Source organism: Festucalex cinctus, chromosome 10 (genome assembly GCF_051991245.1).
Source record: "Festucalex cinctus isolate MCC-2025b chromosome 10, RoL_Fcin_1.0, whole genome shotgun sequence".
NCBI lineage: Eukaryota > Metazoa > Chordata > Actinopteri > Syngnathiformes > Syngnathidae > Festucalex > Festucalex cinctus.
Window position 1 is genome coordinate 11703783 of NC_135420.1, and position 18927 is coordinate 11722709.

General features: G+C 37.7%; 1 protein-coding gene across 1 annotated transcript; it reads right to left on the reverse strand.

Annotated features, from left to right (window-relative positions):
• Positions 1–558: 558 nt before the first annotated feature.
• comp (cartilage oligomeric matrix protein) lies at positions 559–16029 on the reverse strand. The gene is made up of 19 exons (XM_077533601.1): positions 15920–16029; positions 14228–14301; positions 13976–14027; positions 13115–13263; positions 12432–12569; positions 10601–10678; positions 10163–10315; positions 9356–9460; positions 8968–9075; positions 7826–7985; positions 7619–7737; positions 6566–6618; positions 6297–6490; positions 6054–6232; positions 5915–5963; positions 3834–4030; positions 3469–3641; positions 3261–3400; positions 559–1757 (listed from the first exon to the last, which is right to left on the reverse strand). The coding sequence occupies exons 1-19, from the start codon at positions 15978–15980 to the stop codon at positions 1699–1701; spliced, it is 2241 nt and encodes a 746-aa protein (XP_077389727.1). The 5' UTR covers positions 15981–16029; the 3' UTR covers positions 559–1698.
• Positions 16030–18927: the final 2898 nt, after the last annotated feature.

Below are 18927 nucleotides of genomic sequence, written 5' to 3' on the forward strand. Positions count from 1 at the left end.
CATAAAAAGAATATTCAACATCACTAAGCAATGACAAATCCAAGTTTAAGTGATGTGAATTGTTTGAGCTTGGAAACTGCGGTTGTTTAGAATTGGATCCAAAAGACTTTCTTGACTTGTGTACATCTACAATTCTCCCTGTTAGAAGGCCCAAAATGCCAACATCAGATCAAAGTAAATTAGTTTGGATGTTTAGGAATCAGAACCACACAGACTCAAACTTGTCCTACTGGAATACTTGTGTCACTTATCACCATGGACCAAGAAAGAAGACCCAGATGTGAAATTGACACCTTTCAACCTTTGGATATTGGAGCAGTCAAGGTGAGACAACTCATTTTGGAACAACAGTATACCTGTACTTACACATTGATAGTAGTACTGTACACATTTTTATTTATTTTTTCTTGAGTAAAAATCAGTACCTTATCGACGGTACCAAAAATGAAACTTGGATTTATTTATTTGGACTTTTATTTGAAATACAATGGACAACATGTAAAACACATGAACAGATAGAGATTGACTATTGTAAATATTATAAAATCATCTCTTTGCTCCACTCTGTCTCTCTGTCCTCATAGTATTTGTTAATGTACATTCAGTTACTTTTGGTGCCTATATTAGCTTTATTAACACATGCCCGGTACACACCAGCTAGTTTCTTACATTCCATACCATATGAAATTGTTCCTAGCTTGAAATTTGTCAGTTAATGCCCACCATAATAAAAAACAAAACAAAAAAACACTTGGGTTTAGTTGCAGAAAAATGAGGAATGGTAATGATGTGTTGGTTTTGAATGGTAAAAGTTAAAAAAGTGCCACACATCCTGCTTTCTGACAGTTAGATAAACCACAACATAATATCTGCATAATATCACTGAGGCAACGTATTGCTCCGTGCCGAGTTTACATCTCAACCAAGCACTGTAATTTCTTTTTACACTTTTCTAGCTTGTTTTAAAAGAGATACAGTTTTAAAAATATACAGCATCTTTTAATGTAGGGCTAGAGATGTCAAGGCTAGACCTCAACCATTTATGAACTGTGCTTAAACGCTAACCCTAAAGAGGAAGTCACGTCACAAATGTTCTTTGTGTATATGTTGTGTTTGTATGTGTTATGAATTAAACAGCAAAATCGTTTTTAATCTATCTCAGGTGGCGGCCATTTTGCCACTTGGCGAATGGAAATGACATCAGAGTGCCCATGTGCTCAGCTTGCAAGTGTCACATGACCAAACATAGAAAGCAATTGAGACATTTTCAGGTAATTTTACTGTTATGTGAAAATCTTCTATTCAACTTCCCCTTTACATAATAAAATATTTAACCGCAATTATGCCGGCTGAATCTTGCAGGGACATTTGACCAAATATTAGTGGGTGTGTCTATGTACTGTATACAGTATATTAGAGCTCTCGAGTCTTTATTAAAATATACCCTTGATGAGTGTACATAAACTTAATCCCACAAGTAACTGACATGCTTGACACAGACAGTATAATATTTAGGAGACTGCAGATTCTGTGCCATATTTACCAAAAAGTTCCCAATTTCTGTCAATAACTTCTTAACAAAAATATTCTGTTGAATTTCCTGACATCTTCTGTTTTTTTTTTCTGATTAGTTTATACCACTCTGATATCTGAATGGATGTTCATGGAGCACTTTGAATTGCTTATTGGGGATTTCCTTCAGGCCACCAGCTGAACATGCCGTGCGCGATAGGTGTCGAAGTCTTCTGGCAAAGTGTCTGCAGACAGAAATACTTAATTAGTTGACCATTTTATAGTTTTGCTGCATGATCAGAAATGAACTGCTGTCTTGCTGGCAAAGAATAGAAAACTGACAATTGTCATAAAATTTTGCGTTTGTGAGACCTTAGCATTTATGATGGTGGCCGTTTGACCTTGATGGGTTGTATACTAGCATTTCCAATAGCAATCAGACAAAATGGAGGTCAATCAGCATCCTGAAATCGATTGCTTTCGAGGTACAAGAATGTCGGGATAGGACATAAACAATCAGTTTGATTTGAATTCTTAGTCTTCACAAGATGTTTTGGACAAATGTATTGACTGGCTCTTTGGAAGCAATTGACCTTACTGTGGCACGCCCCAAACCGGCCACATTATGCGACAAACAGTTCCCTCCGAAATTGTTCGGGCAAGATGAGCGGAACAGCATGCGCTCTAAAATTGTCAGATCTTCCTTTGGATTTTGTCAGTCAGGTATTTCCAGGACACCGATTTTTCTCTTTGAACCACCGAAGGGACTTTAAATTTTTTAGTGAATGGTATCTTCACTCCCTCACCATACAATTTTGCCCAAAAACAGAAGGAAATATGCTTCAATGTCTGCTGCTACAGAAGTTAGGAAGTCGCCTCACTCACTTCGACCGATTGTCAGCAAAACCAAATTTTTTGGACATTGTTCCCATCAAGCAGGGTAAGAATGAATTTATATTACATCATAGTTTCAATGTTCTGTTGGCATTTATAGTAAATAGTAAGTCAACAAATGCGTGGGCGGTTAGCTACCCGGCGCTATCGTTAGCCTTTGGCTAAAAACAACAAGGGAGAACATTACTTTAGTGCAGACGCAGTGGTTTCTGGTCATTTTGGAAAGATTCAACTGGTCGTGTGTGCAAAGTTTGTTCTGTTGGCATTTATAGTAAATAGTAGGTCAACAAATGTTTGGGCAGTTAGCTACCCGGAGCTATCGTTAGCCTTTGGCTAAAAACAACAAGGGAGAAAATTACCTTAGCGCAGACGTAGTGCGTTCTGGTCATTTTGGAGGGATTTGACTGGTCGTGTGTGTGTGGTCTTCCACAAAGTTTGATCCAGCACAGATATTTTTCGTAGTTGTTTGAGGGTTTAGGGAAGGGAATAATCCGGACAGTGTCTCTCTTACACAAGTCGTGACTACCGCAGGACACCGGTTAGTCGATCAGGATAACGGCTATCACTCTTATACAAGCCGTGACTACAGCATTTAAACATTTTTATAGATTTTTTCTATTTTTTGTATTTTTTGGCTTTGCATAACCACGCAATGCACTACCGGCATTGAGATTGATTTTGTTTGTATGCAGTAAAACACACGTGCCGTTGCAGACATGACGTCTTGCGTCTAGATTGGTGTACTAGGTCATGCGAACGTGGTTTACGGTAAGGTCAATTTGGAGAAGACCCTTGAACTTGATAGTCCTGACCTCAATGCCATCAAACACCTTTGAAAAAAGAAATAGTCACACCGTTGCAGCGGTAACGCAGGTTGGCCCAGATGATGTTCTCCTGGGAGAAGCAGAAGACTCCAAGTCGACCTCCCCTCATGGTAGCGTCTATGATGACGCCCGTGTCTGCCACCAACTGAGGACCCTCATAGAAGCGAACCCTGTACCCCAAAAGAGCAGAGAACGATTGAGAGAAACGTTTTGGTTCTGCTTGTTGCAAATCTGCTACCTGATGTATCCATCAGCGGGTCGGTGCTGGAGGAACCAGCGATAAGACGTTTTGTCCTTCCAGCCAACATTGCGAGCGTCTTTCCACAACAATTTCACCTGGTTGCTCGTGTCGCCAGTGTGCCACAGGGCATTCCTCAAGTTCTCACCGGGGCCTGTGTTGGACTTGACAGCCTTTCCAAATCCACAAACGAAACCGAGAGTGAGTCTCATGTAAAATCTTTGTCCTGTTACTGGTGAGCTTGTTGTTGGTGACACCTGCTTTAAAGTGTCCTTAGTTATGATGTCATCATGCACTTTTCCCAATTTCTCAATTTTCCAAAAAACGTCATGTTAACTTTGAGCAGTTGGCCTTCCACTGATTACCTTGAGTTGGATGCCCGGTTCGGCCACAGCTCTGAAAGGGTTGGCCTGCCAGTAGATCTGCTCCACCTGCTTCCACATGACCACGTAGAAACTGGAGCTGTCCTGATACCCGAAAATAAATCCTGCGTAGTCGTCGTCCGTCACCGTGTTGACATGAAATGTCCCTTCGAAATCGACACCACTGAAAGCAGTGTAACCTGCCAAGGAAGAAGTGCTGCTTTACCATTCAGTAAAGACTCTCCTGACATACAAGTAGAGCACAAAATGTATTTGAAGAAGAATGCAAATTAACCTTTAAAAACTAATCTAGTCCTACCCATTATTCTTTTTGTCTTTTAGCTTATTTCATTATTAATACGGCAAATTAATACATTACAATAAAAGAAAATGTGTAATCCTGCTCATGTAGACAATTACAATTGCACTTTAACATACAGTTCCATCCATTGGACTGACCTTTGCATTTGTGTAGGACAGAGCTATTAAAATGGACTGTCAGAAAACCTGACAGATTCATTGATAGGCAAATTCTGCATATTGTATCTAAATTTAGTCACAGATCCACACGGTTTCAGTGACAGATGCAGAAAAATGTAAATAATTTTTTTAAACTTTTTTTTTTTTTTTTTTTTTTTCTCCGATGAGAGTTTAATCTTCTTGGTTGAGATATTAATATGGGGTTTACCTTCTTCCTACTTCCATTGGACATATAAACCATCACAAATGATTTCTATGAGTTTCTTCTTTCTTTAAATTTGTATTTGCTATTTGTTTTTGTTTATATATGTTTCTATGTTATGTTTATATGTTCAATAAACAAACAAAAATAAATTAATAACCCACAAAGAACTTCTTTGTTTTTTTTCTTTTTTTTTTTCTTTTTTTTTTTTCTTTTTTTTTTGTTATTCATATGACCCAACATTTTGGTTTAATTGGATAACCCAAGTGAATTGGGTCAAAAATGAACTGACGACCGGCTGAGTTATTTAACCCAAAAAGTTAAATAACTAAACGATTTATTTAACTCCCAAAAGTTGGATGAAATTAAATTAATAACCCACAATGCAACCTGATTTTAGGGGTTGTTTTGTGGGCGTATTCATTTGACCCAACGTTTTAGTTAATTGAATAACTCTATTGAACTGGGTTAAAAATGAACTGACCCAACGTTTTTGAGTTATTTAAACCAAAAGGTTAAGTCAAATTAAATAACCCACAAACCTACCCAATTATTTTGGCTGTTATGTGGGTAATTCATTTGACCCAACTTATTTGGTAAATTGAAAGACCAAAAAAGTTGTGTCACAATTGTTTTTTTTGTTTTTGTTTTTGTTTTGTTTTTTAACCTAACTGTACATTTAAAGACCTAAATTCACACTTTCATTTCAATTTCTGATCATATTCTACAGAAGGAGCTGGAATGTATCTTTGTAGAGAAAGTGTAAGTCACATATGTGCAAGTTTCAAGTGTTAACTTTCAAGTCTGAAGCAATTTTTTTTTATTTTTTTTTTTATTTATTTTTTTTTTTTTACCGAAGTAAAGGATCTGACCAATATTTATGAGTTCTTTTACACTAAAAGACCAATTTCTTGACTCAAAGTTGGGTCAAATTGACCCAAATAGAGGATCGGTCCATTTTTGATCCATAGTTGGGTTATTTTTAACCCAACTGTTTTTAGAGTGTATGGTACGACATGAGGAAGTTCAGAGTTGCAGAGAAATATGTTGGAATTGTAAAGGACATCTGTGTGGTTTGTCAATCAATGGTTAGTTGTGTTCTAGGTGTGATGGAGGAATTTAAAGTGGAGGTGAAACTGTGTCAGGGATCAACTCTAAGCCACTTCCTTCTTCGAGCATGGTTAGACGTTTGAGAGTGCAGACTTCGACTTAGACACGTACAAAGAAGAGGAAGTGATCATATTGGTAGAAAGATGACGAGGGTGGAGCTACCAGGCAAGAGTGCCAGAGGAAGAGGGAAGTCATGAGGACAGTTGGTGTGAGAGACGGGGATTAAGAAGATAGACTTGCATGGAAAAAGATGACGTGCTGTGGTGAGCCAAATTAAAAAGAAGAATCTTACCAACAGCCAACCCAGGATCACTATTCATTGTCTGGACAATCTCTCTTCCCTGCTCAATAATTGAATAAAAATAATCCATTGAGTACATCTTCCATTATTCAGAACTGAAATTAAATCATGGTGTAATAATGAAATCGACCTGATCCAGCACCACCCAGTTGGGGTCAATCTGAGCGTCGCCCTCCGGATCTAAGACCACAGTCTGATACTCCCTGAAGTCGGTGAGCGTCACCTCGGCGTTTTCAGGACAAACGTCGATGGTGTCGATGATGGTGTCGTTGTCGAAATCCTTTTCACACACATTCCCTATGCCATTGCCTGGAAAGAGACATGGAAACAGATGTGAAAGCGAATGATTTATCTGCCTGCTGCAGTCTCTTACCGTCCGAGTCCTCCTGAAGCGGGTTCGGGATCAAACGGCAATTATCAGGACCCGGCGGCAGCAGGTCCGGAATTCCGTCGTCATCGTCGTCGTCATCGCACTCGTCTCCTTTGCCGTCTTTGTCGGTGTCCAGCTGGGAGCTGTTGATGACGGCTGGGCAGTTGTCTCGAGAGTCTTGATGGCCGTCACCATCACTGCGGGGGGAGATCGTCTTCGTTTGGCACGTGCAGGATGTCGGTCACGTTTGGCCACATTTGATGTCACGGTACCTGTCTTTGTTAGTGTCGCACGGGTCTCCGATCAGGTCGTTGTCTGCATCCAACTGGGAGGTAGAAGCAGGGATGTCATAGTTTTGGAATTGTTCATTTTTTAAATTTATGTAGTTTTTATGGTGGTTCTGTTAGTTTTTATTAATTTTAGTTATTTAATAAATGCTTAGTTTTAGTTTAGTTTTAGTTAGTTTCAGTATTAGTTTTAGTTTAGTTTTTTTCTCTTCTTTTTTTTTAAATATTTTTTTTAAATATAGATTTTAGTGCATTATACGGACCTAAAGTCACCTAAAGTGACATGGGAGAAAAAAATAAAATAAAATAAATAAATATATATATATATATATATATATATATATATATATATATATATATATATATATATATATATATATATATATATATATAATATACATTTTTTTTTTTTTTTTGTCCGGACAAGAAACATATTTATTTGTTTTTCTCCCATGTCACTTTAGGGGCTCCGTAGTATTACTTGTGCGTAATATTTATAAAAATAAATAAAAATTAAAAAAAACACCATGGGAGCGAAGTCATCTGAAGTTGCTTTTTTATTGGCTGCTTCTAGATGACGTCGCTTCTGTTTGGCACACTTTCTTTATTCTGGTTAATATCAAAATAAATCTACTTAAAATCATATTAAAAATCATCCCCAAAGGCTCATACATTAAATTAATGATCAAAGACTAAAATGAAGGACATTTTTTCTATAATTATAGTTTTGTAAACATAAAATGTAGTTTGTTAGTTTTCGTTTTTTAAAAATAATTTCTGTTTTTATTTTATTTCGTTAATGAAATTGTTTTTTTGAATTATAGGGTTTTTTTTTGTTTTGTTTTGTTTTGTTTTTTTTAGTTTTAGTGAACTAAAATAACCTTGGGTAGAAGGTGGTTTTAGGTTTACAACAGAAACACCATTTAGGATGGCTAATCATGGACAATGTGATTAGTACTGGGGGGGAAAAAGAAACCGTGAAGCTTTTTTTCCACCACATTTCGATGCTGCCGAGTATGTGTTAAAGAGCTACCTGACCTGGTCTGGGTTGGGAACGTAGGGACAGCTATCACAAGCGTCTCCAACTTTGTCTCCATCACGATCTATCTGGTTAGCATTGGGAACTCTTATGCAGTTATCCAGGTAATTGGGGATTCCTAGGAAAAGTGCAGCCAGCAGTCATTTCCAGTATGTGGCAATAAATTCTCAAGCACGATTACTAGGTTCAACGTGAAGTATACGAACCGTCTCCATCGATATCTTCGTCACATTCATCGCCAAACTTGTCCACATCGGTGTCCTTTTGGTCATTGTTTTTGACAGCACGGCAGTTGTCGCAAGCATCGCCGAAGTCGTCTTCGTCGATGTTCCTTTGGTCCACGTTTGGCACCAGCACGCAATTATCCTGTAGGCAAGCACATAAAAATTCTACAATAAGATCCTGTAAAGGATCTTGATTTGTGGACAAAAAATATATTGTTGTGCTCAACTGCGCATGTACAAAAGGTAAATATGACTTATGAATGGTCACCAAAATTCTAATTCATGTCCACTTCAACCTATGATAGTATTAAAACAATTGCCACAGTAGTTTGGATTTTATGGGCATTTTAGCCTTTTTCTCACCACATAGTTGCGTTTAAAACTCCAGGGTAGTGGTTCCCTTATTGTGGATTCACTCTAGCATGAATTTTTATTTGGTTCCATAACTCATACATTTCAGGATTTACCTTGGTTGTACAGGATTTTTTTTTTTTTTTCAGAGATTACCCCCACCCACCTATTTTCGATAGTGAGTACGCCATTAAATTAATTATGTTGCTTATTTATTTATTTATTATTTATTTATTTATTTATCTATGTACCTTTTTTTTGTAATGTTTGAGTAAATTAAAACAGCTTTGCCGTTCAACACAGTCTATTACATTTTTTAAAATAAAATATAGAATATTTCGTAAAATAAGAAACATGTTTTAAAAAAATGTTGACATTTTTCTTCTTTTTATTCTTAGCAAGTCAGTGTCCTATCACTGTCGAGCTATTTTTAGAACACACCCAGTTACTCATCCATGCTCGGCACCTACACAGTCAGGCCAATGTGTGTCTCATTTCTCCGCTAGCCCAACACCCTCCCTCCTCCGTGCAAGTGCACTTGCAGAAGTAGAAAAACAAGTTAATTGAAATCAATTAACTTCAAAGAGGCCGCTCATTTTCGCAACTCTGCAAGAAGAGCTCATTTAAGGTGACAGACATTTTTAGGAGTTATTGGAATTTGTATTTTTGTATTTTTTATTTTATTTTTTTTTAACGGACTCTACTTCACAAAAATTCACCTATCGTAGGCGGGGGTGGAATGTATCTTATATATATTATTGTATTAAAAGAACCTGTGTGTTGGGTATGCCATCTCCATCTGCATCATCATCACAGGCATCTCCAATTCCATCACGATCAGCATCCTCTTGACCAGAGTTAGGCACGGTGAGACAATTGTCCTGTAAAGAATTATTATTATTTTGAACAACAAGCTGGGGAAGTTAAAAAAAAAGTAGTTTGTGTAAGGTTTGGATTCCTTTTTTTTTTTTTTTCTTGGGTTGTCAAATCCCTGCTTCCATTTCAATGAGTATAAATTATACACATTTTTGCTGTTCAAATAGCAGGGGTCCACTGTACATCACAGTGAACACATTGTATCAGTACATCTACTGTATAAGGGAAGTGTGAATCTAAACCGCACCCCCATGTGTCATTAATTTCCTGGTGCCTGCGACTCACCTTGGCACAGTTCCTCTCAGCACAGTTCAGCTTCTCATCTGGGAAACCGTCAATGTCGATGTCGGGTCCGCACAGGAACCCATTGCCAGCCCAACCAACTCCACACTGTAAGCATGTCAAACGTTTTTTTACTCTGGCTCTGTTACGCTCTGGAGTTGGATCCCAAAAACGCAGACACAAATAAGATTTTAACTCTTTATTCGCATAACATCTAGATGCTAAGCTAACTTGGGCTGTGGAGGTGCACGGGGAAATAGAGGAATAATCCAACAAAACACACACTTCTCAGTCAGACATATATAGTGAATCGATCTGATTGGTTGTGGCTAGACATGTGGGTAACAGGACTGACATGGAATTATCTGATTGGCTGTTGCCTTGATAAAGAGATTAAAGCTTCCCGACATCACATAGCTCCTGACATCACATAGCGTATTACCAGTTGAAACTAGATGCCGATTACATCAGTTCAATACAGACACTTGACCTCACGGTCATGACCCAAACATAACCCTTGCATGACCCTAGTCATGACAGGCCCAACGTTACCTGTTTTTAAACTCAAGCTCTTCCATTTTCAATCAAATTGAGTGAAGGAAAAAAAAACACGTTAAAAAACACAAGTATGAATTCAACTTTTTTTTCTATAAACAAAAGTAAAAAGTACAGGCTGAAATGTACATAATGTACTTAATTTAAAAAGCAGACTTTTTGAAATAGCATCTGATTGACAGCAGTGTACCTGACGGCGTGTGAAGTGAATATGACTCGCAGTGTTGTCAAAAGAAGAAAGTGCAATTGGCTCACTTGACATTCAATCTTGCCATCTCGATGGATGTTGCAGTCGGCGTTGGCGTGACAAGGGTTCGGCCGGCCGTTGCCACACGCCCTCTCGGGCCTGCAACCCCGTCGCTGGTCACCCACGTAGCCCCTTTTACAGGGGCCGCATCTGAAGGAGCCCTGACAGATGACACATTGCATCAGCCATTCTATTAGTTTGTTGATTCTTATGATCTAACAGTGGCCAACATCTGAGCTGTCAGCTCCACCTCTTAATGTCCATTTTTTGGTTCTGTATTTCAGTAAATAATACAGCACTTTGATCTTGATGACAGTGTATATAATAATTCGGCATTGTCGCATCAATTACTAAATGCCATTCACTTTAAGCCAACAACACTTGACACAAAAGTGCAGAAAGCATATTTTTGATTGGCAGGTTTCACAGAATCAGTAGCTACTTACTGGGGTATTCATACAGATGGAATTCTCGACACAGCCACCGTTTGTGTGGATGTCACACTCATCGATGTCTCTGCACACCTTTTGTAAAACAACCACAAAAAAATCACATTGCAGTTTAGAGGTTTTTACATTTATTATCTTAAAAAAAACAAAAAACAAAACTTGAAAGTCGTACTATAGGCTGTATAATGCTAATTCTCACAAAGTAACAGACAGATGCATGTCAAGAAAATTTGAATATCGGTAGAAAACATTTCAGTATAATATTTCATGATTTTATCTTTGCCCTGCAATTGGCTGGTGACCAATTCAGGTTGTATTACTCCCCATTGCCAGCTGAGATGGGCTCCAGCACCCCCTGTGACCCTTGTGAGGAGCAAGCGGTTCAGAAAATGGATGGATGGATTTTATTATTATTATTATTATTAATTTTGCTTATATCTTACAGCTAGGGGGGAAAAAAGCACAAATTCACCATCTCAAGTTGGCAGAATTTTCTATTAGAAACAATTAAAAATGGCTTTATGAGCATTATGTTACTTGTGATTAATGAATCTGTACATAATGTATGAGAGTCATGGGTGAGCTGGAGCATATCCCAGCTGAATGTGAGTGAGACGTGCGTGCGGTACATAGCAGGACAATCTAGAGCAAGGGTCACCAACGAGGTGCCCACAGGCACCAGGTAGTCCCCAAAGACAACAGGAGAAGCCCGCGGGACTGGTCTAAAAATAGCTCATCAGTGATTTGCCAGGAAGGTTGTAGTGATCTGATATGAAAATGTGAACACTGGTAGGCATGTAATAAAATAAAATGTTATATATTGAAAATTATTAACATGGTCACTGTCTTCACATGAAAGAATATCATTCATTTCTAATCGGCTGTGTCCGAATGTGCACACTATATAGTGCACAAGTATGGGGGTCACGCCATTTTGTAGGGGTGTCCGAATGGCCAAAAGAATTGTTGTGTACTAAAAATTACTCACAATGCACTTTAGTGTAGTGAACATCAATATGGTCAATAAACCGGTTGATATAGACCACAATGCATTGCGAGGATGAAAAAGTTGTGCTGGCGACAACGCAAACCCGAGAATCAATAATAGAATCTTATCAACTATCTAATACGGAAATAACAAATTAGTTTTACTTGAAAAATATGCACAACAAAGGAAATAAGATACGGTTTTAAAACCTTTTTATTCACATTAAATAGAGATTTATGCGCTACTGCGCCATGACAGGTACGCTGGTCACGTGATATGCAAGAAGGAGCAAGTAACAGAGTGAGGGCACTACCTACTAGGCAACTATAGTGTGGGACTATCTAGTGAATGAGCGGTTAGGGGTTAGGGGTTAAGGGCGGACATTTGGAGATGGCCATATTAAAATAAGTAGGACCCAAGCCACCACCACAGAGATACAAACCAGAATCTTTCATCAACCTCAGAAACATCTAAATTCCAACAAATTAGGGAGACCTCAAGAGACCAGAGGAAAGACTAAAGAAAGGAAGGAAGGATAGATGAAGCAGAGTGATATCCACAAACACCAGCTTCCACCGACTCAGCGACCAGTGGGAGAAGCAAATTCTGTTTGAATTTCAGTAGATGCTGGTGTGGTAGATCTGGCAAGGTGTTATTTTTACTACTCATAATAAAAAAAAAATGTTTCAGTCATAAATGGTCAAATTAAAAACGCTATTGTAAAAATAGTTGTAAAAATTGTTACATAGAGCAACTTTAATTTCAATCAAATATACTGTAATTGTTAATATGATTTCATGAAAGCACAAGCTGCTGAATACACTACATGATAATGTTTACCTGCTTGTTGGCAGTGGCGTAAGCGATGCCGATGCCGTGCACCTGAGGTCCAACGTATCCCGAGGGACACGAACCACAGCGGAACCCCGGGGCAGTGTTGACGCACCGCACGCCCATGTGGCACGGTATCACAGAACACTGTTTTACAGAACAGCAGTTAGACGGTACTTGCGCACATTTCAAGACAACAGAAAAAGATCCACAAACACACATGCTGTATTTGGAAATCTGAAAGAAGATGGTCGACATTTTTGACAGTTTTGTCGTGGATTTAAGTTGATTTAATGTCACATTCTGGTGGTAGCTGGATGGCTCAATGGGTGAAACTGCTCACATTGGACATTATTAGTATTAAGGCTCCAATCCCAGTCAAGGAAAATGGTAATATCTAGTTGGGTCCCTAGGCAAGGCTTTTTACAGCATATGTGAATCCAAGCCTGAATAAAAATGAGTTGACCTCAGCCTGATCAACAACACCAGAGGAAAAAAAAATCCACAGACACATGGAAACATCTTGTAGACAGTCTTACCAGAAGTGGAAGTTACTATAATTGCAACTCTATATTTTCACTTCAGAATTAGGATACATTGTGTCGTTGTATGTTTACATTCTCAAGCCTCTGAAGTTGGCTGACTGAAGGTCTCTAGCATAAATACTGTATCACACGTTCATCTCTGCATACCTCATCCACGTCAGCGCAGTGAGTGCCATTACCCTCCGTGCCTTCTGGACAGGGCCCACAACTTGGACCATGAGGCCTCTCCATACACCTTACACCAGGGAAGCAGGGGTTGGGCACACAGGAAGGACGAGGGTGCCTCCTTCCCATCCCTGGGGTGTCAAAGGGTCACGTGACTCATTTGGACTTTATTACAACAGCCCACTTGCGATGTCAAAACACTCCTCACAAAAGGTTAGCGAAGTTTGGGGATGAACTTAAAATGCATGATAACCTTTACAGGTTACGAATTGCAAGGTTATTTATTTATTTATTTATTTATTTGTTTATTTATTTATTGATTTATTTATTTTTTCAAAAGTTGGAATCCAAGAATATATTCAATAGAATATATTGGAATATTAGGATATTTAAGTCAAACTTTCACATTGTAAAATACAGCTTAGTTATCATTATATTTTTTTCTGGAAATACCACCTGTATTCTCTAAATAAATAAATAAAACAGTGCACTATAAATTAAAGATGCAGTAAAAAAAAAAAAAACTACAGAAAATTACAGTACTGGTACTTTACTTCGCTGATGCCAGTAAAATACTGTAATTTTACAGTAAAAAGTTTTACAGTGTAATAAGATGATATGTCACAATAGCAGAGGTTTTAAATGTCCCACATCTAATTAAAATGTACAGAGGAGTTTTATTATTGTTGAATTGTTTTATTATTTTTGTTTTAATGTATGGGTTGTAACTTTTTAAAATATGGCAGTAATTTATTGGAAATGATTTTGTGACCCGCTGAGTCTGGTGTCCCCAGTTTGAGAACCAGCGGTCTCGTCTATTCAATACTGAAAATGGTGACTCACCACAAGCTTCACACTCCATCACTGTATTCTTGAGGAAAACCATCTCTTTAATCTGTCAAATACAAATAGTTGTAAGTTTCATCAGTTCAAAGTTTGTAAACTAACTATTTTTTTGTTTTTAATTACAAAAGAAAAAAAATCTAGGTTTTCTATCATAGAACAATTACTTCATTTAGAGTTTTTTTGACAGCTTGAAAAAGTTGTATTTCAAAATCACAGTACTTATACTTATCGGGTGTGAGGGTGGATTACCATTTGTTTCAGAAGCTCTTTAATCTCCAACAGGGCAAGGTTTGACATTTTAATCTGATTTATAATTTCACCATCTAAAAATGGAAGAATAACAACAATTATTAAATCTGTTGCCTGGATATATTTAAAAAAACAAAAAAAACAAAAAACAAAAAACAATTGCAGATGTGTAAAACCTGAAGAGAATTACCATTAATCAAGTCAGGTCAGTGACAAATGCGAGGAAACTCAAAAAGAAAATAAATAGTAAAGCACAAAAGAAATAACTTGACATATAATTAAGGCACATAAAATTGACACAAACCAGCTTTAGGGATCTTTATGTTTGTGTGTGTGCATGCATGTGAGGCGCACACATGTATTCCCAGCAGGAGTCTTAATAGCTGACATTCCAGATGCACCGCAGATCTGACTTGAATCCACCACCTACGCATCGACTACATTTTCAAGAGCAGACAGAAATGCTGCGATGGCAGCAGCATGATCGATTCTGCAGATGCAGACGTGACACAAGTTTTTTTTTTTTTTTTTTTTTTTTTTTAAAGGCAAGGAGCAGAAGTTTCAAAAGCCATCCTGATGTTGCTACTGTATTAAACTGAAAGTAAAAATTGAATTGTCAGTCCAGTTCGAAAAGCAATTACATAAAGTTTCGTTTATCCATTTTCTGTTTATGTCCTCTGGCTGACATGTAACATTTTGGCTTGTTGCGTTTACAGAGTGTAGCTATCAAGTTTTATGTTAGCAAAACAAGCTCTTAGGGAGCTGGCTAGCAGCATTGTGTTTTCTCCTTTGGTGGGCATAATGTATGATTCAAAAGATTGCTGTAAGGACCTTCAAGTGATGCACAAGCAATGTGGATAACAGATGGACACTCACTTCTAAACAAAATTTATATTTGTGTTGTCAAAAAGCATTACAGGGACAGTGTATCATTTAATGCCATCTGGTGGTGAACTAATAGAATGGCAACAATTTTGAAGTGTCTCCAGTGACTGGAAGATGCCACACTTCGTAAGCCTACCACCATTTACTACCATTTGTTGTTTGAAGTGAACAAGCGAGCAGCCGGCGAGCAAGAGTGGCTAGCAAGAACTAGCTGAAGCGGCTAACAAGAGTGGCTAGCAAGAACTAGCTGGAGCGCTTAACGAGAGGGCTAGCAGGAGAAGCTAGCAAAAGCTCGTGAGAGCAAAGTAGACAGAGACAAGCGGCGAGACGACCACCTGCAGGCCGCAGCTGTGGAAGATAAGCGGCGGTCGACCGAGGCTAACTACGTTCATGAAGTTCTTCTCCTTCGGGCGTCCGTTAGCAGAAAGATAGCGGCGAAACATGTCAGACTGCAGTGTGATTTATGTCATATAATTAACGATTACTAGACCTATGATTATCCATCCATTCTTTTTCTGAAATGTAAAAAAATAAAAAATAAAAATAAAAATGGTGTTCACCACTAGATGGCGCTAAATAATAATACACACTGTCCCTTTTAAGGCAATAATGGTTAACTTCTGTAGACGCTTGTTAAGAATAAGCCCCACCCCTATTATATTTTTGTAAAAATGACTAAATGTTTATGTTCCACTGTAATTATATTTAGTTCCCCTTTTGAATGGCAAACAATTACACATTTTTTTAGTGATGGTTTTAATAGTGCTGTAAGCCAAACCAACCAGAACTTTAAATGCATTCTCTCACCTCTCTGTCCTGCAACTTGTCCTGTGCAGAGCACCCAGGTCAGCACCAGAAAAAAAAACATGCTGGAGTATGTGTATGGCCCTTGTCTGCCTTCTTTAAGCCTCCTGCAAACCTGCTTCACAGTCAGACTCACTTTCTCCTCCCCCTGCTTTGGCTTTTATACTCCGTACTCCTCCATCATAAAAAGATAAATCAACAACAAAAAATATCAACAACACAACCCCCACTTCCCAGACGGTTATCCCCAGTTGTCGTGCTCAACCCCTTCTGCAGGAATTCCAAGAAATGATGATCCACAGGGTTTCTTGCACAACAAGCATCATGTTAAATAGAAAGTTAGTGTAATGTTGAGGATTGAGATGCATGAATAGCAGAAATTTAAGCAGGCAATAAGATGTCCCGTGTAAGAGGCAGTGCACACAATTAACATTTATGAAAAAATGAATTATTTACTCTCAATTCTATTCTATTCTATTCTATTCTATTCTATTCATAGTCTCCCAATGCATTTCTATTAGGGATGGGCGAGTTCCAAGGCCAGGTATCGGTTTGGAGTTGCTATATTGGTACTCATGATGACGGCAGCCCTCTTGTGGCTGGAAATAGAAATTAGAAGAATAGAAAATTGTCATTCATTTCATGCAAATCTAAGAAAAAAAATGGGATATATAGTTCTATTTTATATTATCCGTCTTTTTTTGGGGGGGTATTTTATGTATCAAAAGTACTAGTGGTATTACTTACCGGTTGAGTTTTTGTACTGGCATTGATATGAAAAAAATGGCACGGACATTCCTAATTATTGAATTAATCATTGGATTTGTGTAACTCATTACTTGATATGTTTTTGCATTTTTCCTGCAGATATTTCAACATCAATTGATCTCCCTTTTAACTTTGTTGAAAAAAAAATAAAAAATACTGTGCTGAATGTCCATTATTTGCATATCAAAATGTGAACAGATGTTTGTGATCATCATTAATTTGCAGGCCAACTACATGTGTAGATATTTTTATAAATAAATGTGTGTGTGTGTGTGTGTGTGCTGTTTGTGTTTGCCTTAATGGGCTGAGCAGATGGCACTAACATTCCTTTGCTCTTGATCACCTTGATGATCTGTCAGCGTCACCATGTGGTTTTTGCAAAATAAAACAAAAGTGACGCTTCCGATGGCTTCTGTCAATATTTGAAAATCGTCGGTGAATGCCACTGGTGTCAAAAATGCTGGACGGGTCACTTGCTGTATGTCTGTTGACAATTTTGAGGGGGCTTATGACTTTCTAAGTGCGTGACCTCGGATTCACCTTGGACCTTTGCCATCACCTCCCAGAAACCTTGGCGTCACAAACACACACATGTACACATGCCTATGTTTGTGACACTATTTCATTTCCATCAGCAGGGGTGTATTTCACAAAGCAGGTAACTTAGTGAGATTCACCCTGAAAAACGAGTTGACATACCCTCAGATAGGAAACCCTGCGTTTTTGGTTCCAGCACAGCTGATTCCAGTAAGTTATATCAACGCTGAGTAGCGGCACCTGGAGTTACCACCAGACTTAAAAGATCGCCTCAATGGAGCTCCGATTCGTCGAGTCACCATGGCAACAGAGAAGCAGCGTTTTTTTTTTTTTGTTTTTTTTTTTACCCCTCTCAACTGAAAATCTTAATGCGGCAAATTTTATCTTAATATGGCAAATTTAAACATGTCTTTATAACAAAAAAAAAAAGAAAAAAAAGTGCAACACCGCAACGGCTCCCAATGGAGGAAAGCGGCATGGCAGAACATTGCTGCTCGGGTCAATGCGTAAATTTAAATGTAGTCCTTTGCAATCACAATAATACTATAGGGGAAACCTACATTTTTTATTTGATTTGATGTGATTTATTGAACATATAAACATACAAACAGAAGAGAAACAAAAATTTAAAAAAAGAAAAACCCCATAAAATCATCACAGTTTACATGTTCAAAAGGGAGTAGGAAGAAGTTAAAAACTTATCTAGTCCTGCCCCTTATACATTATATATTTAAATTTATTTCATTATTAATACAATACTAGGTTCATATTTTTTAAAATAAAATATATAAACCTGTTTATGAATACAAGTGCACTTAGACATGCGTGCATTTGCCAGCAATATATCTACATGATATTCCTAGACATATACCATAATACATTTATAAATCATATACTCATATATACAATTTTCATGCTCTTATTTGACAAAAGTAATTTTTTTTTTTTACTTTGCTTTTAAACAATTTTTTAAACTCAACAAGTGAAACACCAGTGACAAGAAACTTGTGATGTGGACTTTTTGTCAATATTGACGGAAGATCTGTCAATGACGGACCCATTTTGTTAAAGATTAATGATTGATAAGAAATTTGGAAAAATAGAAAGCATTGCCCGAAGTGGGGTTTTGTTCATCAATATAATCATCAATAGCTGGGTCAGGACTAACGGATCTGCTATATTTAGATATTAATACAATATACAGTATTAGATTTTGTTGATGAATAATGGAAAAATTTACAGGTGCCCACTTTGAATGATGGAAACAACTAGACTAAGTGCAATTTCTGGAGAAATTGCATGGGAATGCTGAAAGATGAATGCTAATAGAATTCTGAATGCTAAGATTTGAATGCATGTGGAATGCTTATGATGTAAATTGAGATAAATTATGAAATTATAACCTCCTGGTTACTGGACAATGCGCTTTACAAAGACACCTGGTAATGATCATAAGTTATATGTATGGAAGTGGGCGTGGAAAGTGACACTTGAATGGGGAAAAGCTGATATTAAACATTAAATTGTGCAAATAATAATAAGTAGTAATGCGGAATCCGACGATATATACCTCGGGAGGTGTCATTTTTTTAAAGCTAGTTGATGCTTCAGCATTCCCACAATGACTGATGACGAAAAATTGTTGACGGACGCTGTACTTGCAAAACCTTTCATTGTCATCCACTATATGAAGAAAAGACAAGACG